Here is a 27,527-nt window from a genome sequence, read left to right as displayed (position 1 = left end):
CTTCCCCTCTTGTGGAGCATGGCCACCCATAGCAAAACGTAAACACAGACACATAGAAGCAAGAGGAGGCCATTCAGCTCTTTGAGTGTGCTCTGCCATTCATCATGATCATGGCTGATCATCCAACTCAAGAGCCTAATCCTGCTTTCTCCCCATAACTTTTGATCTCATTTGCCCCAAATGCTATATCTTGCCACCTCTTGAATACATTCAATGATTTGGCCTCAACTGCTTCCTGTGGTAATGAATTCCACAGGCTCACCATTTGTTGTCTCCTCATCTCCGTCCTAAATTGTCTACCCGAATCCTCAGACTGTCACCCCTGATTCTGGACACACCCACCATCGGTAACATTGACCCTGCATCTACCCTATCTAGTCCAGTTAGAATCTCTGAGATTCCCCCCACCCCATTCGTCTGAACTGCAGTGAAAGCAATCCTAACCTAGTCAATTTCTCCTCATATGTCAGTCCCGCCATCCCTGGGATCAGCCTGGTAAACCTTCACTGCACTTCCTTGAAAGTATGCACATCCTTCTTCAGAAAAGTAGACCAAAGCTAAACACAATATTCAAGGTGTGGACTCACCAACAATGCATCCCTGCTCCTGTACTCAGAACCTCTTTCAGTGAAGGCAGACATATCATTTACCTTCTTTATGCCTGCTACATCTGCATACTTACCTTCAGCAACTGTGCACAAGGACACCCAGATCCTGCTGCACATTCCCCTCCTCCAATTTACAGCCGTTCAGGTAGTAATCTGCCTCTTTGTTTCTGCTTCCAAAGTGAATAACATCACATTTATCAAACTATACTGCATTTGTCATTGATTTGCCCACACACCCAATCTGTCCAGATCATGCTGAAGGATCTCTGCATTCTCATCATAGAGAATGATGAGAAACTTGATATCATCTACAAATTTTGTGTTGTTAGTTTTTTTTTCCCCTCATCAAATCATTAATGATATTGGAGTCCCAGTGCTGATCCCTGTGGTACCGCACTGTTTACTGCCTGCCAATTTGAAATGGTCCCATTAATTCCTATTCTTTGTTTCTTCTCTGCCAACCTGTTTTTTTTAAAAATCTGTCTTAATACACTTTTCCCAATCCCATCCCTTTTAACCTTGCACAGTAATCTCTTGGATGAAAGAGAGGACTGCAGATGCTGGAGATCAGAGTCAAGTTTAGAGTGGTGCTGGAAAGCACAGCAGGTCAGGCAGCATCCGAGGAGCAGGAATTGTGATGTTTCGGGCAAAAGCTCTTCATCAGGAATTCATCAGGACTTTGTTAAATGCTTCCTGAAAGTCCAAATATACCACGTCAACTGGCTCCCCCTTGTCAATTGTACTAGTTACATCTTCATAGAATTTCAATAAATTTGTCAAGCATTGTTTCCCATTCATAAATCTATACTAATTCTGCCTGATCCTGCCACTGCTTTTTTAAAAACTCTGCTATAAAGTCCTTGATAATGGATTGGAGATCTATAATTCTGTTTTCTTCCCATCCTCCTTTTTGTATATTGGAGTGACATTAACTACCTTCCAATCTGCAGGGACTGTTCCAGAGTCTATAGAATCCTGGAATGTGACCATGAATGCATCTATTATTTATAGAGCCACTTTGTTAAGTAATCTGGCATGTAGATAATCAGGTCCTGGGAATTTATCCACCTTCAATCCCATCAATTTTCCCAGCACCATTTCACTATTAATATTGATCTCCCTCTGTCTTTCCTCTCACTAAGTTGTACATTCTCCAACATTTCTGGTATCTGATTTCTGTCCTCTTTTGTGAAGGCAGGACCAAAGTATGTATTTAGTTGCTCAATGATTTCATAGTGCATTGAAGTTGGCTGTCATTTTTTCCAGTTCTATCATCGCTCTTCCCCCCCCCCCCCCCCCCCCCCAAAATTAGTCTCCAAAATGGTATATATTATAAAGGAGGGTGTTCAGAGCACTGCAGTGAATGTGCTTCCTGAATGTGCTACCCCCAACATGTCAGCATCACAGATACCTCATAGTGAATTCATCTGCTCCAGCTCTAAAATGAAATGAGCCAGTAGCCATGAGGGAGAACTGAAACTTCTGTAGTTTGCTACTGAGCACAGGGGGAGCATATCACAGTGAGGCCTGCTGCCATGACTTATTTTAAGTCCTTTAGTTACTCTATCTTTAAAATAAAATTTTGTTTACATTAGATGTGAATAACTAATGCCTCTTATGCTTACTCCATTTTGCTTACTTATATTGTTTTACTATCTTGACCCTAACTTCCATTTATTTGTGTTGTTTCTCGGATAATATATGGTCTGCTAACAAAATAGACCTTTTAAAATCACAAACCAAACAACACCCTCATTTTCCTGTCATGTCATTAATGGATTTATTTTCCTAATCAGTAGGCCCTCGAAACTGCAACTATTAAACTAGAACTCCCTTCTCTCTACTGTATTGAATCTGAACTGCTGAGCTCCTGGTCCTGGGACTCATTTATTTTGTTGCTGATTTACTTTATCTGTTCAGTCAAAGCTGAAGAATACAGCCTTACAAACTTAAAAAACTACATAAAACCTTAAAAACTATGAACCCAAAAAAGAAGCAAAAAACACCACTTCCTCTCTGCACCAAAATCTCTCAGCGCTTCAAGTTCCCAGAAACAACCTCACCAGGGCTGTGGCTCACACAGGATATGCTCTGTCCCAACTGCTTGGGCAAAGCCTCCTGATCATAATATGGTCACTCTGCATATCTTGTCTAAAATCTTGCATCGCTGTTTCTTACATTCTTGGTTAATATAGCAAATTTTCCTTGTCTATCTTATTCAAACCTGTGAAAACTCCACTCCATTTCCTTTGCTGCAAGGAAACTGCTCTCACCTCAAACCGTAGTGTCTTGGCCCAGCTTCACCTGCTTCACGATAACATTCTGTCAGTCATAATATCAGAAGCGTGGATGTTGGCGGTTGATTGTACAATGTTCAGCACCATTCACTACTAATTAAGTGCTAAAGTGTTCCATAGGCGGTATGGTGGCTCAGTAGTTACCACTGCTCCATCACAGCGCTAGAGACCTGGGTTCAATTCCAGTCTCGGGTGAACGTCTGTGTGGAGTTTGCACATTCTTCTGTGTCTGCATGGGTTTCCTCCCACAATCCAAAGATGTGCAGGTCAGGTGAATTGGCCATGTTAAATTGCCCATAGGATTAGGTGCATTAGTCAGGGGTAAGACTGTTCAGAGGGTCAGTGTGGACTTGTTGGACCGAAGGGCCTATTTCCACACTGTAGGGATTCTAATTCTAATTCTAATGTCCAAATGCAGCAAACCTAGACAATACCAGGCAATGACCATCTCCAATCATGGAGAATTTAACCGTCACATTCAATTGCATTGCCTTAACTGAATCCCCACTATTGAGGTACTGGGGGTTACCATTAATCAGAATCTGAACGGGACTGGCCAAATGAATATTGTGGATACAAGGCCAGGTCAGAGGCTAGGAATATTGCAGTGAGTAATTCACCTCCCGAATCCCCAGAGCTTGTTCATTATCCACAAGGTCCAAGTCAGACAGTGATGGAATATTCCCCCAATTGCCTAATTGAGTGTAGCTTCAACAACACTCAACAAGTTTGACACCAACATCATTCAGGACAAAAAAAAACCTCTTGATTCACACCACATTTACAAACCTTCACTCCTTCCATCACCACCAACCAATAGGAACAGTATGTAACACCTAAAAATGCACTACAGAAATTCACCAAAGTTTCTGAACACGTTCCCATGCTGTGCCTAAACCACCTAAATGGGCACTGGCTGTAGATAACTGGAAACACAACCTGTGCAAGTTTTCCTCCAAGCCGCTCCCATCCTTCCTTGAAAACATATTACTGTTCTTTTCAGCTGCGCTGTGTCAAAACCCTGGAACACCCTCCCTGACAGCATTGTGGATCTGCTCACAATTGAATGGCAATGGTTCAAGAAGAGAGTTCAGCACAATTGTCCCAAAGTTAAGTAGGAATGGGCAATAAATGCTGCTGTAACCAGTGAATAGTTTTTTAAAAATGTATTGTAGCATAAATGTCCCATTCCCAAAACTGCTTTGCATTTTCCCAAGGCCCCCCATGCTTCCTAAATTTTGGTGACAAGAACTTGATGCAAAATTGTACTTGTGCCTAACTAGAGTTGAATGGCTTCAGCATGCCCTCACTGCTTTTGTATTTACAGTTTTTATGAAGTACAAAATTCCATAAGTTTACTCACTAGCTGTTATACACTGTCTTCTTCAAAGATCAATATGCATGGAACCTGAGGTCCTTTTCTTTTTACCCTGTATACTTTAGAATTGAGTTTTAGGTTTGTATTTCGTCTCCCTAACAGTTGATCCAAAACGCATTGCTCCACATGTCACTCTATTAAATCCCCATCCTCTGTTTGTCTATTACTTCTGCTAGCTTATCTAAGGTCACGGTGACTCAGTGGTTAGCACTGCTGCCTCACAGCCTTGGATCGATTCCAGCCTTGGGTGACTGTGTGGAGTTTGTACGTTCTCCCTGTGTCTGTGTGTTTCCTCCGGGTGCTCCAGTTTCCTCCCACAATCCAAAGATGTGCAGGTTGGGTGAATTGGCCATACTAAATTGCCCATGGTTTTCAGGGGTGTGTACATAGGTACATTAGTAAGGAGTAAATGTAAAGTAGTAGGATAAGGGAATGGTTCTGAGTGGGATACCCTTTGGAGGGTTGGTGTGGACTTGTTGGGCCGAAGGGCCTGTTTCCACACTGTAGGCATTCTTATCAATATCTGTCTTCCATTCTTCCAAGTTTGGTCTCATTGGCGATTTTTGAAATTTTGATCTGAATTCTAGTAGCCAATTCTTTAATATACATTTAAAACGTGGTTTTTGCTCTGATCTCTTGGGAATATCATTGTCTCATGTCTCATAAGCTGAAAAATACCCATTTACCATGACTGTGTATTTTGTCCTTCAGTCAATTTTTGATTCAATCACATGCTGATGCTTCTGTTCTGTAACTTTCAAATGTTTTAACCAACCTCTTGTTCATTTTCTTGAAATTTACTTAGACATCATTCATGACCTTCCCTTTTTCAACATTCTTTGTTACTACTTAAAAAAAAAATTCACCTTGGCAAGTGTGATTTGCCTGTTACAATTCTGCTGTCTATCCATTGTTAACTCAAACCTCTCCAAGTGCCTTTTGATTTCTTGATCTCAGTGGTTGTTATTAAAACTTCATGTATAACTGATGTTAAACTGGCCCATAGATTTGGAGACGCTGGTATTGGATGGGGGTGTACAAATCACACAACACCAGTGCTTCCAAATAAGTCATTTGATCTATAACCTTGGCCCATTGATGGCAGAAATGACCTTGTATCCTTTCTTGAAAAAGTGCATCACATTTGACATTCCTGATCCTCTGGCATCTCTCTGGCACCTAAGGACACTTCGAAGATTTTGGCAAGTTCTTCTACATCTCAATACCTTTTAGTAACCTGGGATCTAGGCTCAATGTCTACCAGCGTTTCCAGTACTTCCACCCTCAGTTTTCATTCTGCCCCCAATTTGCCCACATCAATGAGTGACAGATCAGAAAGTGGCTTCTATAAATAAAATTGAAAGCTGAGGAGCTGCACTTCCAATCAAACGAATCGCTTGGGCGGTCTTTACCAGTCTTTAGTGGTCAACCAGATACCTGGCATGGGAGGGTGCCATTTGCAGCAGAGAACGCGAGTGCAAGAGAACTGGGAAGTGATGATATGAGAAGAATGAGCAGAGTGATGAGGGTTCCAGAGGGGTGGATGTAGAGGGCTATGAGGAGGTTCCAAGAGAGTGTGACCGGAAGGAAGCTCCAAGTTGAAATTTGGGGAGGGTTAATGTACACCAGTTGTCTTTTATCAGTTTAAATACTGTGCTGTCTATGAAATTAGTGCATTTTTTTTGTTGTGGCTTAAATTTAATGGATGGTTTGTAATTATTGAGAAGATTGATGAATTCCTTTAACTCTGCTTCTGAGCAAATAGATTGGTATGATGTATCAATGAGTCTAGAATTCTCCAATTTAACTTCCTGTTTCACTGAACTAGATGTTTTGATCCGTGGTCAGGACTGCATCCTTTGATGGTATTGTTCCCAGCAGTATCTGTTTTGGAATGCGCCACCCCCAAAAGTTTCCTGTATTTTGTTCATCTTTCTACTTTTATCAGTTGCTACCTATTTATGATTCTGAACTTACTCACTGACTACTTACTAGGATGTTTGAGTCATTATACACTCATGTTCCCTGATGTATCACAATCATTCCATCTGTCTTTCACACTCAGCAATCTATCTTGAGGCACCTCTACAAATGTGGTCCCTCAACACACATGGAATGTCATAAAGTTCCTACATGGGTACAGGATTTGAATTCTCTGATACCTATTCATGATCAAAAGAAATCCTACTTTGACAATCTATAACCACAAACTTATTTAAGCTTATTAATTTAAATTAATACCCCAATGTGCTTTCATTAATTCACTCGTTCACATGGCCTGATTTGAAAGTTTCGACTTCTCACCTCCTAATTTTGAACAAATGCCCTCATTAAAAAGTGAAAGCTAACTGCTCTCAAACCAATCACGGTTCTGAAGAAGGGTCACTCGACCTGAAATGTTACCCTGATATCTCTGCACAGACGTTGCCAGACTTGCTGAGCTTTCCAGCAATTTCTATTTTTATCTGATTTACAGCACCCACAATTCTTTTGGTTTTTGTTTAGTCTTTAACTCACTGCCACTTCTCTTCTCGGCATGCCCACCTTGAAGAAGTTTTGCTACTGTCTCTGACAGGATTTCTATTCCAACCTTTTCTGTATCCACCACCATTAATTTCACTGTTGCTAGGTTCTGAGGAAGGGTCATTCAACTTGAAACATTAACTCTGATTTTTGTCCACAGATGCTGCCAGAACTCCCGAGCTTGCCAGCAATTTCTATTTTTGTCCCAAATTACAGACCTGCTTTTTGTGATGAAACACCTTGACTTTTCTCCCAAATTACTGGGCTCTCCATTCAAATTTTCCACACAGTTCTTTCATCTTCCTGCCAGTCTCGCTTTGCTTTCAATTCTCTTGTTTGCCCATTCTTTCACTGTCGGGCCTGAAAGATTCGGAAGATTTCCTGTATCTCCTCATTCATAGAAATGCAGAACCATTTTGTAAGTAGAACCTAACAAAATTCAATGGGATCTTATCTGATCCATGACCATTCCTTCTGGCACTTGAAATTCTAATGAATGTAGTTGGCTTTGAATTCAGAGAGCAAAGTATTTACTTGTACAAGTTTTCAGCTAAACTAATACTATTCCAGTTCAAGGATGAAAAGTTAAGAGTACAAATAAAGTGAATGCTTAATTTGAAATATTGATTATCTTTTATTGTAGAAAATACGTACAGAAGCACACGTCAATTTTTCAGTACTTTGGCACATTACGCGAGACCTACTTATCAACAAGTCTTCCTCCTTTAATCGTACTTTCGACAGGTTGGTACAATTAAAAGCTATATTACATTTCAAACGTTATTCATCTTGGAGTTAGAAAAACAGATGTGCATGTTTATATGGTGTTTTTTGCTGATCATGATTGAATTGCAGATTTTCAAACAGTTGATTCCAAAGCCAGATGGAAATGCTGGAATATGTTATTATGGACTGAACTGACTTTTGAGCAAGTACTCACAATTTCACTGGAGTTGTGAGTTCCTGGTATATGCTAAAGTAAGGACTCAGAGCTGCTTGAGGATGGTCAAAATAGTCAGCAAAGGGGAGAGATAATGCAGTGGTAATGTCACTAAACTGAATCTTCGACTAAAATTTATTGGGCTCTGAACAGAGTGGGCAATGGTGAAAATGTGTGGCAAAGTGGATGAAGTCTGGCAAGGCTCATCTTGATGTTGGGAGCATTTTGCTCTATCTTTTATGCTTTTACAAAACATCACAGTGAGTTTCTCTCTAGGTAGTGGCAAGATTCTAATGAAGGGGGATTCTTATTTGTTAAGTACCTTGTTGATGATCCAAACTGCCTTATTAATTTTGCTTTCTATCTTGCTAACAAGCTACACTTCAAAAAAAAAACTTGACATAGAAATTAGATCAGATACCAGAAGTATTCAGATTTACATTCAGATTGTCTATTGCACCAAACAAGCTCCGTGTTGGACACAGGCAACAAAATCCTAGGACATGTTACAAGGGCACCAGCCACATGTGTCTCATCTGCATGGACACTGACCCAGAATGTATCAGCCTCTAATAATCATCGTAGAAATCTCTGATACTATTGCAGTATCTTCTGCATTTCAAGGCTATACCAGCAACTATTATTGTAATGCTGCTGCAAAGACTCTGTGTCTCAGGAACATGCACTCAGTTCTTGGAATGAACCATGCTGTACCTTGGCTCTTTGCTTAGCACTTATGTGCTCTGAACACTTGCAGCTTCCGTACCTGAGAATCCTAAAAGTCCAACTAAAGGCCATTCAGCCCACCAAGTCCGCATCTAACCTTTGAGAAGTATCCCACCCAAATATGCCCAAGTCTCCGTAACCCCACATTTACAGTGACTAGTCCAATCTAATCTACACATCTTTGTACTGTGGGAGGAAACTGGAACACCGGCTGGAAACCCATGCAGACACAGAGAGGATATGCAAACTTCATATAGTTGCCTGAGGTTAGACTAGAACCTGGGTCCCTAGCAATGTGAGACTGCAATGTTAATGACTATGCCGCCCTTGCATGGCCTTGCCTTGCTTTTTTGCACTTTGCCCCCCATCTCCTTGGTTGGAGATACCAGGTTTATATTACTTCTGTCTGCCTTGCCATTTAGTGTAGACGCAAAAGAAGGACCGTTGATGTGGTTATCAATAAACCTCAATCAAGTCAAGGTGAAATAGCCAGCAATCAGGGTGTCCTAGCATAGTATGTCGAGGATATCTATGCTTAGAATTGGTCAATCAGGATGCCTTTCATTTAAAGGGTGAGGAGCTGAATGTTGGACAGTCCTGCACGTACGTTAAGTCTTTCAGCCCTATTAAGAAGGGGACAGAATCTAATAAAGGAGAATTTATATCAGATAATTAATGTGGAAATTTTGGTAAGATAGGGTAAGAGACCACGCTAGGCCTTGCAGCAAAAAAACCATCAAAAACTGAATGCAACATGAAGTTAGCAGAATAAATGTAAGATTTCACTCATAAAATCTCAGTCTAATGTTCTGGGAACAGAGGCTTGAATCTGACATGTCAGATGATGAAATTTGACAGCCATAAAAGTAAAATTTGGAATTAAAAGCTAGTCAAATGGTAACCATTTAACCATTGTCAATTGTCATAAATACACATCCAGTTCTAGTCCTTTGGGAAAGAGAAAACCTATCATTCTTACCTTTCCAAACTACTTGTGACAGCAGACCTACAACAATGTATTTAACTCTTAATTGCATTGCTGTCTGAAATGGAATAGCAAGCCAGTCAATTCAAGGGCAGTGAGGGATGGACAATGAATGCTGTCCCAGCCAGTGATGCCCATGTGGATGCATACTTTTATTTTTTAAAAAAACTGTCATCCGTGGGAGAAAGTGAGGACTGCAAATGCTGGAGCTCAGAGTCAAAAAGTGCAATGTTGGAAAAGCACAGCTGGTCGGGCAGCATCTAAGGAGCAGGAGAGTCTATGTTTCAAGCATGAGCTCTTCATCCAGGCTACATCAAGACCATCACAATTTGGACCTGACCAGGACAACCACAACCTACAGCAAATCCAAAGCATCCAGAAACCATTCTCCCTCTGGATCCTCTGCCCCACGCTTGCAACCATGGGCAGCCACCTCCTCTCCCTGCAGTCAGCCCTGCCCTAGCTCAGGGCCATACACTCCCAGACCTGCAAAGGACCTTTGTTGTTCTTCTTCCTTAGAAGAACCCATATACTCAACAGACACTTTTTGTCCATCATATTGGACATCAAGGAATGTAAGTACATCCAACTTTCATGTACTTACCTCCAAGCTCAAATTGCTCAAACATCCCAGAAGCTACTCCCAGCCTCCGGAACTGCTGAGATGCCATTAGCTATGCTCCAGCCACCATCCCCACAGCAAACGATGACATTATTTCAGCCCCTGCTGCTCCACAGACCGCAGCCACCACCAACTATACCGCCTCCACAGTCACCAACAAGACAACTGCTTCTGTGACCACCGCAAGATCCACTGCCATCAAAACCACCATGCAATCTACTCAGCATGTCACTTCCACCCCTGTAGTTGCCACCGCCTCAGCCACTTCCGCCCCTACCGATGTCACTCACAACACAACATCGTGAACATTACAAGTTTCACCACTTCTGCCTCCACAGATGCCACCAAAGGCACCATCTCCGCTTCCCTGACTCCCATTGTGTCACGTCCGTTGGTGACATCACCCACGATCCCATAGCACCATCACTCCAGAGATAGTCTCTGCCCCTACTAACTCTAGCCCCACACTAGATCCTAGCTCCCAGCCCTGTTGTGTTTTTACTATCCTTCCAGACCTCCCCCTCACTGAGGATGAATGATCGGTCCTCAGTAAAGGCCTCACCTTCATCCGCCTCCAATGAATTCAACACACATTGCGACATTGAACTTTTCTTCTGCCGCCTCTGCCAATTCCTGATGAAGAATCCTGCTTGAAACAATGTCTGCCCTGCTCCTGGGATGCTGACTGACTATCTGTGCTTTTTCAGCTCCGTACCTTTTGACTGTCATCCTTGGTGACAGGTATTGAAGGTCTCTTTGGGGCTAAATTAATTCTTAGAAGATGACATTTCTGGCCAAAATATTCTGTAAGGATTTCTCAACAACTTCATTTGGAAACTCATCTAGAATTGCAGGTCCTGTAAGGTAAACCAGAATACCTCAGATTTATTAGAGAGCAGGTAAGGCTGATTGGATTCTGTATTCAAGTACACTTGCTAAGGGGCCCTTTTGTGGTGCAGAGGTAATGACCCTACCCCTAAATCAGGGCGTTCGGGTTCAAGTCCCACCTGCTCCAAAAATGTGTAGTAACATTTTTGAACAAGTCAATTTTTTAAAAAATGGTTACTTTTCAAAAAAATATACACCTGCTGGGGCCTTCTTGCAGCAGAGTAGTGTCTCTATCCCTGGAACAGGAGGCCTGGATTCAAGTCTCATTTGGCTGTAAGAAAAAACGTCCACCAGCTCCATTTTGATTTAGTCCCTTCTGTTCTCCATAGAGCCCCCTCATTTTTGCCTTGCGTGTAAATTTCTAATTGTGCAGGTGATTACTGGTGGCGGTGAACTGTTGAAAACAAGAAAAAGTCAGTAATTTGGTGGTGGCAAAGTAATTCTCCTGCATGTTGATAACACTTCTTGATATAATTTTTAAAAGTGCCACCTGCTTCAGGGCTGTGTAATAACATGTCTGAATAGGTTGAATAGAAATTTAAAAATTATGTCTTACCTGTCAGGCTCTTGTGGTACCATGATAGTGTCTCTGACTCTAAGCCAGGAGACCAGTTTCAAATCCCATCTGTTCCTTAGGTGTGTAACTAACATCTTTAAAAGGGTTGATCAGATAATATAGAAGTCCCACCTGTGAGGGCTCATGTGGCATGATGGTAGTAGTACTCCTATCTCTTGGATCAGGAGGCCCAGGCTCAGGTTCCACCTGCTCCAGAAGAGTATGGCAGCAGCACTGAACAGATTGATTAGAAAATAAGCAAAGAGCAAGTCTCACCTGATGGATTAAAAGATACCACATGTGATTTGGTGGGAAGAGAAAAATGTTCAGTTTTTTGAGCACTTCTAAATGCTTTTTAAAAAGTCCTAACTGGAAAACCTTTTCTGGATTTTTTTTTAGATTAGATTAGATTACTTAGTGTGGAAACAGGCCCTTCGGCCCAAAAAGTCCACACTGACCCGCCGAAGCGCAACCCACCCATACCCCTACGTTTACCTCCTACCTAACACTACGGGCAATTTAGCATGGCCAATTCACCTGACCCGCACATCTTTGTGACTGTGGGAGGAAACCGGAGCACCCGGAGGAAACCCACGCAGACACGGGGAGAACGTGCAAACTCCACACAGTCAGTCGCCTGAGTCGGCAATTGAACCCGGGTCTCTGGCGCTGTGAGGCAGCAGTGCTAACCACTGTGCCACCGTGCAATGTGTAATAATCTTTCTGAGCGGGTTGATTAGAAAAAACGTCCATTTGCTCTTAGGAAATTAGCATGCAAATTAGCAATTGATTCAGAAATCTGTAGAAATGCTTTTATACATCATTGTACTTTTTTCATACCCAATCACCCATGTGACTTTTCACCTTTATAATCCACTCCTTAAAAAAAAGCATTCCTACATATGAAAGGAAAGTGTCCCACCTGCTCCTGAGGGTTGCCCAGACACTTTTGAACAACAAGACTCTTGTCTGAATCCTGCTTGTTCTTTTAAAAAAAGTTCACGTTATGATTCTAGGACAGCTAGGATTTGAACTCAAATCAGAGGTAGAAACACTACCATAGCACTACAAAAGCCCTATCTATCTTATCTTTTTGATCTTTTACTATCCCACAATGTTGGCAACTTGTAATCAGTGGGGTTCCATAGAATTCAGTGCAGAGACATCTTGCTGAACTCTACAAGATACCCATCTAAAGTACTGTGAGCACTTTGGTCCTCCTTTTCAGGAAAGGCACCATTTCATTGGAGCTAGTTCAGAGAAAGTTCACTAGGATGATCCCAGGTATGGTGCAGACGTTTGGAGTTGACAAGGGTTCAGACATGACGTTGAAACATTTAGGTTTCTTACAGAGCTTGACATAGGAAATGCTAAAAGAATGTTTCCCCTTATGGAAGTCCAGGACCAGAGGGTGTACCCTCAGAATTAGGTGGTGCCAAATTAAGACTGACATGAGGAGGAATTTCTTCTCTTAATCCCTTCCCCAGCGACTTTTTTTGGAGAAAACGTTTCATTTTCAGACGAATTTTTGTATTGCTTTTTTTATAGTATTTTTAATGCTTGCACTCTCATCTGATGTATCCAAGCTTCTAATAGAAGGTTCATACTCATTGTCATCTTCTGAGCTCAACATCTGGGTGTAATTTGTAAAAACTAAAACAGAAAAAACCGAATGACAATGTGTGACCAAAAGCGGTGCGTCAACGGACGCTTCTTGCAATGCCTCAGGCAGAAGAGACACAGCTACCAGATGTATGAGTTACCGAGTATACTCGTTTCTAGCTGAGAAGGGCCCAGAAATGCCGAGAATTGACGTATAAACTCGTCTGTGGCTGTTTTTGAAATTATGTTTTGGACGAGTTTACTCGTCGCACTCTGAAAAAGACAAATTGGGTGAAGACAAGTTAACTCGTCCTAGCCGGGTAAGGGGTTAATAGTTTGAGTGTCTTTTGCTAGAGAGACGTAAGGGAGCAGAGTCCTTTAAGGCTGACTTAGATTTTTGAACAGTCAGGGGAATCGAAGGTTACTCGGAAAGGATAGGAAACTGAATGTTAAGCTTATTGGATCTGCCATAATCCTGAGTACGGGATCAGTCTTGGCGGCTCAAATGGCTCCCGCCTAGTCCAATTTCTTGTTATCCTAATGTCTTTCAGGTGCAACTGTTATGCCTGTTCAGATTTCAGATGTAGACAGTAGCCTAGATAGCTGCATATGCCCAACCACTTCTTTCAGAAACCTTGTAAATAGTTTCAAATCAACATATTCAGAGATGGTATTACACTCCTCTAGGCTATGCAGAGTCAGTCCTGACAACCACTTCCATTGTTGTGAATAGAGGTATTGACCTTTGGTGCCCACTGTTATTGGAAGGATTTTTTTTATGTGCTCAGAAGACATTTTCTAATCTTCCTGTATACTTATTGTAGCTGTGTGCTGGCTTTCTATATTTCGTGCACAAGTACCCCCAAGTCTCTTGTGTTGCAGCTTCTGTAGTTTTTCCCCATTTAAATATATTCTGTTCTTTTGTTCTCCCTTCCAAAGTGACTTCACATATTCCTACAGTGTACTCAGTTGGCCAACTTAATGCCCTTTACTTAACTTATCAATGTCTCTCTGTAAACTGTTTACACAACCTGACTTTGCACCTAATTTCATGTTTTCTGCAAATTTGGCTTCACTTCTTTCATCCAAGTCACCAATATAAATTGAATTGAATTATCATATGTACCGAGGCACAGTGAAAAGCTTTGTCTTGCGTGCAATGTAGTCAAATCAGAGTTAAGTAGCATAGATAAGTAAATAATAGATAAACAGCAGCAAAAACAAAAACACAGGTACAGGCGAATGTTAAGAGTTTGAGAGGCCATTCAGTAATCTAACAACAGTAGAGTAGAAACTGTTACGAGTGTTCAGGCTTCTGTGCCTTCTCCCTGATGGTAAAGGTTGTAGAAAAACATTGCCAGGGTGGGATGGATCTTTGAGAATGCTGGTGGCCTTTCTTTGGCAGCAGGCCTGGTAGATGGATTCTATAGATGGGAGGTAGGCCTTTGTGATTGTCAGGGCCAAGTTAACCATTCTGTGTAACTGTCTCCTATCTTGAATGGCACAGTTGTCCTACCAGGTAGTGATACATCCAGACAGAATGCTCTCGATGGCGCACCTGTAAAAGTTTGCATGGGTATTCACCGTCATGCCAAATTTCCTCAGCTGTCTGAGGAAGAGGGAACATTGTTGGGCCTTTGTAACCAGTGCATCCACAGAAAGAGTCCAATAAAGCTTGTTGTGGATGACCACTACCAGGAGCTTGACACTCTCCACTTGTTCCATCTCCATGCTGTTAATGTGTAGGGGGGCATGAGTAACATCCTGCTGAAAATCAATAATGAGTTCCTTGGTTTTGCCAGCATTGAGAGCTAGGTTGTTCTCAGTGCACCATTTTTCCAGGTCTTCCACCTCCCATCTGTAGTCTGTTTCATTCCCAGCTGAGATTCAACTGACTATGGTGGTGTCATCAGCAAACTTGTAAATGGCATTAGTCTGGTTGTAAACAGTTCCAGTCACAAAACTGATCCCGTTTGGAACCCCATTGTTACAGGGTATTGTGCGACACTAAGACAGCAAAAAAGAAATGGAGGGGGCTCCTATGTTGCCATGGTAGTGAGGAGAAGTGAGGACTGCAGGTGCTGGAGAGTCGGTCGAAAATGGTGGCGCTGAAAAAGCACAGCACGTCAGAAGGCATTCGAGGAATAGGAGAGTCAAAGTTTTGGGCATAAACCGTTAATCAGGAATGACATTCCTGGTGAAGGGCTCATGTTGAAACTTTGACTGTCCTGCTCCATTGATGCCACCTGAAGTGCGTTTCCAGTGCCACCATTTTTGATGCTGCTATGGTAGTGTCCCTACCTCTGAGCCAATAGACCTGGGTTCATAACCTGCCTGTTTCAGAAGTATATCATAACATGGCTCAGTTTTTCTTTTTAAACAGCTCGCAGGGTTCCGAGAATTGTCTTCAAGTGCAATGTTAATGTCCCTACTTCGCAGCCAGTAGATCTGGTTCAAGTCCTACCTGTTCCAGAGATGTATAATGAAATTTAATTGGAAAGTATCAGAAACTGTGTTCAGAAATTATCATATGAGGGCTGGAATGCATTATCTCCTCCTCCAACTCTAATCTGATTTAGGCCCTCGCTCTTTTCCTACTAGCTTTTGTTATTGTTACAATGCCATTTGGTGTCATTTATTGCTTATTCATAGGGTAACTGGCTAACTTGGTGATGAGGTATTTCAAAAGTAAAGTTGGTTTTGTACCTATGGGGCAGAAGGTCTATGTCCCAGCCCTACCGATCCCTGAGTTTAAGGCTATTGTGGCACAGTAATAGTGTCCCTACAACTGAGCCAGGAGGCCCAATTTCAAGCCTCACCTGCACCAGATGTGTTTCATATATTATTGAACAGGTTGGTTTGAAAAACATCTGTCATGAAACATGAGCTGGCAGATCTGAGCGCCAAATGGATTTTTTTTTTGAAAAGCCTCTGTTCAAAGTTCTACCTGCTCCAGAGGTCATAGCATCATACAGCATGGAAACAGACCCTTCAGTTCAACCAGTCCATGCTGAACATAATCCCAAACTAAACGAGTCCCACCTGTCTGCTTCTGACCCATATCCATCCAAACCTTTCCTATAGATGTGACATACACGTCCAAACACATTGATTTAAAAAATCTAGTCTGGTAAGTGATAAAAGTGGGGGTAGATAAAGAGTGAAGCTGGAACCTGCACAGCAGGTCAAACAGCATCAAAGGAGGAAGGGTGTCGATGTTCCTGGTCAGAACCTTTCATCAGGACTGCTGTGCTTTTTCTAGCTCCACACTTTATCCATTCTGATCTCCAGCATCTGCAGTTCTTACTATCTCAGGTCATAGAAGTGGAACAGATTATGATGTATTCAATGTTAGAGGAGTAAACTCTGGTGGACTATATACAGAACATCATTGATATAGGTTCTTGGATTGGGGTCTTGTGATTGAGTATCCTTCTTCTGACCTGGAAAGCTTGGCTTCAAGTCCTGTCTTCTCTCAATGTGTCAAAACATATCTGAACAAGTTGATTTTCTTTTTATAAAGCTGGTATCTTGGGAGTATCTTGCTCTCGGCCAGAAAGCCCAGTTTCAAGTTCCATATGTACCAGTGATCTATTAAAATGGATCTGAACACCTTGTGTGATCACAAAAGGATCCAGAAGAGAAAGGTGGAAACTACACCTTATGGTATTGTTGTAAATCCATAGTTTAGTCTTTTAATGCTTGACTCAATGTATGTAATGTCCGAAACGCTCAGCAATTAAATGCTGAGTGTGATACCCCTTTGGGAGCTTTTTTGACTCACCAACAATTAAGAATATTAAGTGACTATCTCATGGCTACTCAGTACCATTTTTCTGAGGACTGCAACAATCTCAGTGCTCACTTGGAAGGCTTCCATTTCCCCCCATCTGGGAACACAGGTGAGGGTTAGGCGGTTGCCCTTTAAAAGTTACCCTCTCAGAGTCCTGACCACCTCTCAACCGATATGGATTTGTTATAAACCCGAATCCTGTGTAGTGCAGATGAACTCAGAATAACAGGGATATGAGACTGTTAAAAGGTCATCGATGTGAAATTCCTGGTAAACTAAATTATGTTGGGATATGTCGATTGGATTTAGTGCAAGGTAGAAGCTTATTGTTTGGAATTATTAAGTAGTTATTAACTATTTATTTACTTTAGCTTGTGTTTGTTTTGTTGAATTTGTCTAGTAAAGATTCTTTTGGTGTTTTGATTCTAGAATCCTCTCACATCTATTTTAAACTCTTGGATCTTCCATGAATTATATTCTTTAAATGATTATTCCTAGCTTGGGCACTGTGTGGCTCAGAAGATTCTTCAGTCTGATTGAAGAGTCACATTGATGCTTTTTGTATTCACTCAGGTATTGGGATCCCTTGCATAGGATGATGTGCTGTACCAAACTCCTGATTACTAGCAATTTCTGTGTAAAACCCCACAAAGGGTATGTGGGCTGCTGTAAACATGATTTATTTATCACAGACCCAAAATCCATACCATTGGAATAATAGATTGGTTACAGCACAGAAGGTAACCATTTGTTCCATTATATATGTGCAGGTCCTCTGAAAGAACAGTTTACCTGTTTCCACTGTGTTACTTTTCCCGATAGCCTGCCAAATGTTTCTTTTCAGATAACAATCCAGTTCCCTTTTGAAAGCCTCAGTTGACTGTGCCTCCAAAGTTATTCCAAGTCACCATTGCTTCTTTTGCCAGTTACTTATAGTCTTTGCTTTCTGTTGTTCATCCTTCCAGCAACAGGAATCTTCTCTTCCTGCTAATTAATCGCAGCCTCCTGTTTGATGAGAGCTGATAACTAACTATGATGTGCAAATGGATTCAAAATTGTTTTTGATTTCTGTTGATTAAAAAAGATTTCAAAGGTATTAACTCAGTAGTTAAATTTGCTTTGTTCAGGTCTCTGTTAATAATGCTCGATAGCCTGAGTAGCATGGATGGCTCCATTTGTTCAGTGGCTCAGTCCTGGCTGAACCAATGTATTCAGAGACATGACATTGCAAGGATCCTTGAGCCACTGCTTCTGTTGCTACTCCACCCAAAAACCCAGCGTATTTCTGTTCAACGAATGCAAATTGAGAGGCACATAAGTAAATCCAAGAATACGCCTGTTGAAGAAGATACGATTGCTTACATGCAAGGGATTAATGGTGTAGATGGTGCGTATTCTTTCAATTAGTGCTTTATTTTAAAAAAGTCATTTATTGTTCTAATGTAAATTTTATTTTATCAACTTTCCATTATATTGATTTTTCTATGCTGTGCAAATTTCAACTATTCTGAGGTGTAACCTGAACTAAATCCCTGTTTGGTTTAAAATCTCTTTAGAATCCATATATTTGCTGGTAAGTGTGATGTTTTCCTGTAATTGAGCTGCGCTGGTCTGTCTCAAAAGTATGATGTACTTGAATATGTTTATTTTGTTGAATCCTAGTTTTTTGGAATAAAAGTATTCAGCAGGCAAAAGTGATCCTTTCAAATGTTTGAAAATATTCTCCAGTTGGGTACCCCACACTTCACAATTGAAGATTATGTAATTTCTTGCTTCTTTGAGGAATTGAGTTTTGCAGATTTCTTCACTTAATTATTATAATGTAAATTAATTTCTTAAATCTAATCAACTGGAAATGGTAAGAATTCAGTCATATTTCTCATTAACAGTGTGTTGGATTTTCAAATCACAAGATAAATCTCTGGGGGAAAAGTGGATGAAAATTGTTCAGTGGAATCATAGAACATAGAACAATACAGCACAGAACAGGCCCTTCGGCCCGCGATGTTGTGCCGAACATCTATCCTAGATTAAGCACCCATCCGTGTACCTATCCAATTGCTGCTTAAAGGTCGCCAATGATTGCGACTCTACCACTCCCACGGGCAGCGCATTCCATGCCCCCACCACTCTCTGGGTAAAGAACCCACCCCTGACATCTCCCCTATACCTTCCACCCTTCACCTTAAATTTATGTCCCCTTGTAACACTCTGTTGTACCCGGGGAAAAAGTTTCTGACTGTCTACTCTATCTATTCCTCTGATCATCTTATAAACCTCTATCAAGTCACCCCTCATCCTTCGTCGTTCCGACGAGAAAAGGCCGAGAACTCTCAACCTATCTTCGTATGACCTATTCTCCATTCCAGGCAACATCCTGGTAAATCTTCTCTGCACCCTCTCCAAAGCTTCCACATCTTTCCTAAAGTGAGGCGACCAGAACTGCACACAGTACTCCAAATGTGGCCTAACCAAAGTCTTGTACAGCTGCAACATCACTTCACGACTCTTGAATTCAATCCCTCTGCTAAGAACGCTAATACACCATAGGCCTCCTTACAAGCTCGATCCACCTGAGTGGCAACTTTCAAAGATCTGTGTACATAGACCCCAAGATCCCTCTGTTCCTCCACCTGACTAAGAACCCTACCATTAACCCTGTATTCCGCACTCTTATTTGTTCTTCCAAAATGGACAACCTCACACTTGGCAGGGTTGAACTCCATCTGCCACTCCTCAGCCCAACTCTGCATCATATCTAAGTCCCTTTGCAGCCGACATCAGCCCTCCTCGCTGTCCACAACTCCCCCAATCTTGGTACCATCTGCAAATTTACTGACCCACCCTTCGACTCCCTCATCCAAGTCATTAATAAAAATGACAAACAGCAGAGGACTCAGAACTGATCCCTGCGGAACTCCACTTGTAACTGGGCTCCAGGCTGAATATTTACCATCTACCACCACTCTCTGACTTGGACCGGTTAGCCAGTTTTCTATCCAATTGGCCAAATTTCCCTCTATCCCATGCCTCCTGACTTTCCGCATAAGCCTACCATGGGGAACCTTATCAAATGCCTTACTAAAATCCATGTACACTACATCCACTGCTCTACCCTCATCCACATGCTTGGTCACCTCCTCAAAGAATTCAATAAGACTTGTAAGGCAAGACCTACCCTTCACAAATCCGTGCTGGCTGTCCCTAATCAAGCAGTGTCTCTCCAGATACTCATAAATCCTATCCCTCAGTACCCTTTCCATTACTTTGCCTACCACAGAAGTAAGACTAACTGGCCTGTAATTCCCGGGGTTATCCCTATTCCCTTTTTTGAACAGGGGCACAACATTCGCTACTCTCCATTCCCCTGGTACCACCCCCATTGACAGTGAAGACGAAAAGATCATTGCCAACGGTACTGCAATTTCCTCTCTTGCTTCCCACATAATCCTAGGATATATCCCGTCAGGCCCGGGGGACTTGTCTATCCTCAAGTTGTTCAAAATGTCCAACGCATCTTCCTTCTTAACAAGTATCTCTTCTAGCTTACCAGTCCGTTTCACACTCTCCTCTTCAACAATACGGTCCCTCTCGTTCGTAAATACTGAAGAAAAGTACTCAGTCAAGACCTCTCCTATCTCTTCCGACTCAATACACAATCTCCCACTACTGTCCTTGATCGGACCTACCCTCGTTCTCGTCATTCTCATGTTTCTCACATACGCATAAAATGCCTTGGGATTATCCTTGATCCTATCCACCAAGGATTTTTCATGCCCTCTCTTAGCTCTCCGAATCCCTTTCTTCAGGTCCCTTCTGGCTATCCTGTATCCCTCCACTGCCCTGTCTGAACCCTGTTTCCTCAACCTTATGTAAGCCTCCTTCTTCCTCTTTACTAGACATTCAACCTCCCTCGTCAACCAAGGCTCCCTCACACGACCATTTCTTTCCTGCCTGATAGGTACATACATATCAAGGACACGTCGTATCTGCTCCTTGAAAAAGTTCCACATTTCCACCACATCCTTCCCTGACAGCCTATGCTCCCAACTTATGCTCCTCAAATCCTGTCTTACAGCATCGTAATTTCCCTTCCCCCAATTGTAAAATCTACCCTGTTGTGCGCACCTATCTCTCTCCATAACCAAGGTGAAAGTCACAGAATTGTGGTCACCATCACCAAAATGTTCACCCACTAACAAGCCCATCGCTTGTCCCGGTTCATTACCGAGTACCAAATCCAATATGGCCTCCCCTCTGGTTGGACAATCTACATACTGAGTTAGAAAGGCTTCCTGGACACACTGCACAAACACTGCCCCATCCAATCTACTTGATCTAAAGAGCTTCCAATCAATATTTGGGAAGTTGAAGTCGCCCATGACTACGACCCTGTGGCTTCTGCACCTTTCCAAAATCTGTTTCTCCACATCTCTGCTGCTATTGGGGGGCCTATAGTAAACACCCAACAAGGTGACTGCACCTTTCCTATTTCTGACTTCAACCCATACTACCTCCAAAGGCAGATCCCCCTCAAACTTCCTTTCTGCAGCCGTTATACCATTCCTAATTAGCAGTGCCACCCCCCCCTCCTTTTTTACCACCCTCCCTAATCTTACTGAAACATCTGTAACCAGGAACCTCCAACAACCATTCCTGTCCCTCATCTATCCACGTTTCCGTGATGGCCACAACATCGTAGTCCCAGGTACCGATCCACGCCTTAAGTTCACCCACCTTATTTCTGATACTCCTTGCATTGAAGTATACGCACTTGAGCCCATCTCTGTGTCTGCAAGTATTCCCTGTCAGTGCTACCTTCTCCACAGCCTCCCTACATTCTTGGACATCCTGACAAACAGCTAGCTTACTTGCTGGACTACAAGTCCGGATCTCATCCCCCTGCCAAATTAGTTTAAACCTACCCCCCAGGTTATTGGTGCCCTTCTGGTTCAGGTGCAACCCGTCCTGTTTGTACAGGTCCCACCTTCCCCAAAATGCAGTCCAATTGTCCAAATACCTGAAGCCCTCCCTCCTACACCATCCTTGCAGCCACGTGTTCAACTGCACACTCTCCCTATTCCTTGCCTCACTGTCACGTGGCACCGGCAACAACCCAGAGATGACGATTCTGTCTGTCCTAGCTTTTAGCTTCCCGCCTAACTCCCTGAGCTCTTGAATGACCTCCCCATCCCTCTTCCTACCTATGTTGTTGGTGCCAATGTGTACCACAACTTCTGGCTGCACTCCCTCCCCCTTAAGGAATCATGTTTTTTGGCAATGAAGTTTGAAGACACAATTAGTCTTTAAACAAACAGCTAAAGCTTATTAAGAAGCTTGACTCAAGATTGCTGTTTAAACTTAACTTTCTTTCTGATATTGTTAATCCCATAGTTTTTGGACACCTATCCTTTGACCCTGGAAAACACCCAGCTTCTAAAGAAACGATTAACAAACATTTAGGTGCAGAAGAAATGGAGAACTTCAGCTTTACGGTGAATCCTCTGAGTGACAGGTTGTCAATGCTGAGCACAAGTAGTGAAACATTACCATTTGGAGTGTCAGACTTCGATCTACAAGAGCAACAGGCAGAAATCCTTCATAGTTCTGAATCTGGCTTTTCCCAGTCCTCAACAGGAGACAACAGCAGTTATGAGGCAGAACCATTGAGTATGGGAAATGCTAAAACCAACAGAAATGCACAAATTTGGTCAGAATGTTCAGTGGATGTTATTGTGCAAGAAGTAGTTTCACATTTGATCAACAGTGTTGTAAACGGACTAAATAACGAGTTTGAATCTCCAGAGCCTCAGGCTTCAGCTCAGACTAAAGCTGGTATGTTGGGATCAAGTGAAAACTTGCAACCAGCTGAGTGTTCTTTTCAAAATGAAGCTAAAAGCCCGAGTATTAAAAGTTCCTTGAATGGAACTATTAAGTGTAGCAGTTCTGAAAGTATGTCTGCGTCAACTGATGCTGATGTTGGGACCATTTTTGGAAGCCTAAGTAGACCCAAATCCTCACTAACTATTTCAGTACCTGAAGATCCTTTGTCTCCATACAGTCTCTCTACAGAAGAGATGCAATTGATAAAGATGAACCCACTTGGTAACCATTTAGGACAAATTGGCAAAGTGATAATGAAACCATTTAATAGAGAGCTTGACATCAAAGATCTTCCTATACCACCTGGAGCAAAACCCAAAATAAAAATAAGCAAAAAGAAGGAAGATGACAAAAAGAAGGCACAGAATGAAAAAGTGAAACCACCTAATGTGTCCTTTGGAGATAACATGGACCTGGAGAACTGGTACAGCTGTGGTGAAGGTGAGATTTCTGAAATTGAGAGTGATATTGGATCTCCAGGAATCTGGAAAACTTCAAAATTTCATATTCATCCTTTATATCAGCATGTTTTACTCTATCTTCAAGTGTGTGATTCCACAAGGGCTTTACATGCTCTGTCTGCTGTTGAATCTATCTTGAAAGCAAATCCAATAGGATTTGTGAGTGCCATTTCCACCACGAGTGTAAATAATACCTATACTCCACAGCTTTCACTACTGCAGAATCTTATGGCCAGGCACCGAATTTCTGTCATGGGTAGGGACTTCTATAGTCACATTCCACTTGATTCCAGCCATGCTTTTCGTAGCTCAATGTACATAGAGATCATTATCTCTCTCTGTTTGTACTTTATGAGAAGCTACTACCCCACCTATGTAAAAGTGACTCAACAGGATCTTTCTGGAAACCGAAATTTGCAAATTGTGAGTATCCGAATCCTAACCTTACTTTTTACTGAGCTGGCAAAAGTGACTGAAAGTTCAGCCAAAGGCTTTGCTAGCTTTATCTCTGATATGCTGCTGAAGTGCAAAGTTCAGAAGGTAGTCCTCCACTGCTTGCTTTCTTCTGTCTTCAGTGCTCAGAAGTGGCACTATCTGAGAACTGCTGGGAAAAATATAATCACCATTGAAGAAGGCTTATCTGAGGACAGTATCATCAACTTTTCAGAGGATGAAATTGACAATTGCAGCACATTGCAGACTCAGCTATTAAAGCTGGTGCAGCGACTGATTGTCCTGGAGCATAAAGTGATGTTTACATCTGAAGATAATGAGACAGGATATGAGTTTGTTACCTCTGATATAGAGAATAGTAATGCACAACAGTCATTGACCTCTTTACAATATTTGCACTCTCAACCAATTACTTCTCAGGGAATGTTCATGTCTGCTGTACTTAAGGCATTCAATCAACCCTTTTCCTGTAAAATGAATGCTCAGTGGATTGGACTGATAACATCAACTCTCCCATATATGGGGAAAGTGCTTCGGAGGATGGTAACAGCTGTGACATTGCAACTTTGTCGAAATTTGGACAATCTAATCCATCAATATAAATATGAGTCCGGAATGTCAAATAATAGGTATGTACTGTTAAAGGTGTTGTTGTTTTGCTATGTTTAATTGCTTTTGAGCAGATTTAGTCATCATTCCGCACTCTCTAAAGCCAGCATAATGGGTTCCGAGGAAAGCCATCTGCTGAGCATGTAAATAAAAAGAATTGTCCGATGCAGATAGATGTTTTATGAAGCTTACTTATCTAATTCACCAGCTCAATGTTCCACAATATATTAATGTAATTGGTTGGACAGAATATCAGACAATTATTAGTTAAGACAGTCAAATTTTTGTAATATAAATTGAAAAGGCTGGAAATACTGAAAGGCAGCATTGGCAGAGAGAGAAAAGTAGCCAATATTTTGGGTCTATAACCTTGCCTCAGAAATAGAACAAATCATAAATGTAGCAGGTCTTAATCAAGTGTAGAGATAGGGAAAAGATAACAATGGTGAAGGGTTCTGAAGAAGACTCCTATTGAATGTGAAACATAACTGCTTCTCCCTCAATGGATGCTGCCGGATCTGCTGAATGTCACCAGCATTTTCTATGGTTGTTATAGTGAGGGAGGAATAGGGTGGAATGCAGAATTGATCAAATACACAGCTAATGGTTACCAGCATTGCTGTGAGAGGAAAAATAGATTATGATCTGAAATCTTCAAAATTAAGAAAGATTCTGGAAACGTAGGAACAGGAGTGGATCACTCCTGGCAGCAGTCTGATTCTAAATCAGATGATGACAACCAGAGTATTATAATTCACAGTGAGATCAGATTTTGTTCATATATCTGCATGAGCGTCAGACTACCTACTTCTACCTCTGTGACATTTCTAGAATTTGCCCTCAGTTCAGCTGCAGCAGACGCCTTCAAACCTTTGTTACCTCTAGATTTTACTGTTCCAATGTGCTTCTTGCTGGCTTTCCACTTCATATCTTCTAAAGACTTAATGGCATGCAAAATTCTGATGGCTGAATCTTAATTGGCAGCATAATAGCTCGCAGGTTAGCACTGCTGCCTCACAGTACCAGAGACCTGGGTTCAATTTCACCTTTGGGCAATTGTCCATATGGAGTTTGCACATTCTCCCCGTGTCTGCACAAATTTCCTCTGGGTACTCCGGTTTCCTCCCACAGTTCAAAGCTGTGCAAGTTAGGTGCATTGACCTTGCTAAATGGTCCATAGTGTTCAGAGATGTGGAGGTTAGGTGGATTAGGCGTGGGGAATGCAGGGTTACAGGGATAGGATAAGGAGTAGATCTGGGCGGGATCCTCTTTGGAGAATCAGTGTGAACTCAATGGCCGAATGGCCTGCTTTTACATTGTAGGGATTCTATGACTCTTATTTACACCAAGTTCCATTTGTTGGCCCACTGATGCCTGGTTAAACTGTGGCTTGATTAAATATATAATTCAGTTAATCTTTATTTGATGACTTCAATTTTTCAAACTGTCTCTACTGTTCAGTATACGTTTTTCTGACACATTGTCGTTAGATTAGTGTTGCTAGCATGCATTATCGCACATTTGTTTGCTTGAGAGTTGGAAATGGTACCCAGTTATGCTGTTACTTGTTCCCAAATGAATTTGTAGCTTTGTTCTTCACAGGTTACCCATCATTCAAACTGTTTTGGACAACCTCCTTTTGACAAGGTGCACTCTTGTTGTTTTTCTTGAAGTTCTAAATTCTAAATATTACTAATGTTAGTGTTACTGAGCTAGGCTTACATACTAAAGAATTCTACGATATTTAATTTGGGTCTTAGTTTCAAGGTGAGAGGAGAAAGTTTAAAGGAGATACGCAAGGTGGGTTTTTTTTTAACAAAATTGGTAGTTGACTGGAATGCACTGCCAGGAAGATGATGGAAGCAGATACAATAGCAATGTTTAAGAGCCGTTTGGCCTTCACATGAACAGGTAGGGAATAGAGGGATACAGACCATGTGCAGGCAAGTGGGATTAGTTTAGAATGACATCATGGTTGGCACAGACTTGGTGGGCTGAACAGCCTGTTTCTATGCTGTTCTGTTCAATGTTCTGTGTAACCTAACATATGATGCCTCTGGAAGGAAATATGCTATCCTTACCTGCTTTGCCCTACGTGTGATTCAGGATCCACTGTTATTTAGTTGACTTCTAAATACTGTCTGAAATGGCCTAACATGCCACTCAGTACAAGCATAGTTAAGATTGTGGAACAATTGTTGGCCTAACTGGCAATGTGCACATCCCATGAAAAAATTTTTTAAAATGTCTCCAGTCACTCCTCTCTATATGGTCTGCAGTTATTGCGGTATGAAATAGTTAGATTGTTGAATTTCATGCGAAAGTGAATGAATTTTCCATACAGTGTGCTATTTGTAATTTTTTAAGCCTTGAGGAATCTGTGTTCCATGTATATGTGTGTTGTAGCAGATTATGTCCCTCCTTTCATTTCTTGAAGGAGCTCCTCATTGATTTTGTTTGGAGTACAGCCCCACACTCGTGATCTTTGGGGGAGAGGTGATGTGGATGTCCTTGTGGGTCTGCTCCTGAGCCTGGCCATGGTGGCCACCATCACGTCCAGGCAGTAGACCATGGAAGGAGTTGTGAGATCAGCTGTCTGCCTCTCTTTCATAGTTACATCTGCATCTGAGTGCCCTGGAAAGGGAGCATGTAGTGTCCACAAACAAAGTTGACGCCTTTTGTGATCAGTGATCACGGCACGGTGGCACAGTGGTTAGCACTGCTGCCTCACAGCGCCTGTAGACCCGGGTTCAATTCCCGACTCAGGCGACTGACTGTGTGGAGTTTGCACGTTCTCCCCGTGTCTGCGTGGGTTTCCTCCGGGTGCTCCGGTTTCCTCCCACAGTCACAAAGATGTGCGGGTCAGGTGAATTGGCCATGCTAAATTGCCCGTAGTGTTAGGTAAGGGGTAAATGTAGGGGTATGGGTGGGTTGCGCTTCGGCAGGTCGGTGTGGACTTGTTAGGCCGAAGGGCCTGTTTCCACACTGTAAGTCTAATCTAATCTAATCTAAATTAATTTTTAAAAAGCATTTAATTTTGTTTTGGAGCTCCTTTAAGGGACTGCCAGTCTTTAATTTGATTTCTTCAGGTTTAGTTTGAATTAGATTAGATTCCCTTCGGTATGGAAACGGGCCCTTTGGCCCAACAAGTCCATACTGACCCTCCAAAGAGTAACCCACCCAGACCCATTCCACCACCCTAT

At 42.0% G+C, this 27,527-nt stretch overlaps 1 protein-coding gene across 7 annotated transcripts in view; it reads left to right on the top strand.

Moving 5' to 3' along the window:
• Nucleotides 1-27,527, top strand: part of dop1a (DOP1 leucine zipper like protein A) — a 315,487-nt gene that overhangs the window by 150,415 nt on the left and 137,545 nt on the right. For all 7 annotated transcript variants that reach the window (XM_060831625.1, XM_060831624.1, XM_060831626.1 and 4 more), the window contains 3 exons: nucleotides 7,450-7,550; nucleotides 18,046-18,305; nucleotides 22,313-24,344. In XM_060831625.1, coding sequence (XP_060687608.1) covers nucleotides 7,450-7,550; nucleotides 18,046-18,305; nucleotides 22,313-24,344 — 2,393 coding nt within the window. The remainder of the gene's footprint in view (nucleotides 1-7,449; nucleotides 7,551-18,045; nucleotides 18,306-22,312; nucleotides 24,345-27,527) is intronic.

Source organism: Hemiscyllium ocellatum, chromosome 10, assembly GCF_020745735.1.
Source record: "Hemiscyllium ocellatum isolate sHemOce1 chromosome 10, sHemOce1.pat.X.cur, whole genome shotgun sequence".
Lineage (NCBI taxonomy): Eukaryota > Metazoa > Chordata > Chondrichthyes > Orectolobiformes > Hemiscylliidae > Hemiscyllium > Hemiscyllium ocellatum.
Note: the sequence above shows the minus strand (reverse complement) of the source record. Positions and strands in the feature narration are given on the sequence as shown.